Source organism: Seriola lalandi, unplaced genomic scaffold (genome assembly GCF_002814215.2).
Source record: "Seriola lalandi dorsalis isolate HSWRI2012SDOR001 ecotype SW California unplaced genomic scaffold, Sedor1 jcf7180002050960, whole genome shotgun sequence".
Lineage (NCBI taxonomy): Eukaryota > Metazoa > Chordata > Actinopteri > Carangiformes > Carangidae > Seriola > Seriola lalandi.
The window spans coordinates 59933-60266 of NW_019521513.1; the positions used below are offsets into that span (position 1 = coordinate 59933).

General features: G+C 49.4%; 1 protein-coding gene across 1 annotated transcript in view; it reads left to right on the top strand.

Moving 5' to 3' along the window:
- The window catches only part of rbm46 (RNA binding motif protein 46), an 11825-nt gene extending 11720 nt beyond the window's left edge, over positions 1-105 (top strand). Inside the window, exon 10 of the mRNA XM_087171992.1 lies at positions 20-105. Coding sequence (XP_087028118.1) covers positions 20-105 — 86 coding nt within the window. The remainder of the gene's footprint in view (positions 1-19) is intronic.
- The last annotated feature ends 229 nt before the right edge of the window (positions 106-334 follow it).

Here is a 334-nt window from a genome sequence, read left to right on the forward strand (position 1 = left end):
TCTCCCCTCTCTCCCCTCTCTCCCCTCTCCTCTCTGTCCACGCTCACCCCCCCTGCCTCCCAAACGCAGAGGCTCTACTTCAGCTCCCAGGCGCCTTTCTACTGACGGTGAGACACAGTGATGTGACGCTGAAGTGTAATGGTCCGAGTTCTATTATTATATTAATATTATTTTATATTCTAGACCACACTGAGCTGATTACATCAGGAGGTAATGTGAAACAGCTGCTTATTTCCTCCTGCAGCAGTTACAGAGCAACATGATGATTCGTGGTGAGTCTGGTTTGTGTCACCTGATGAATCTACGCCCAGCGTTCCCGCTCTTTTAGCCCTGT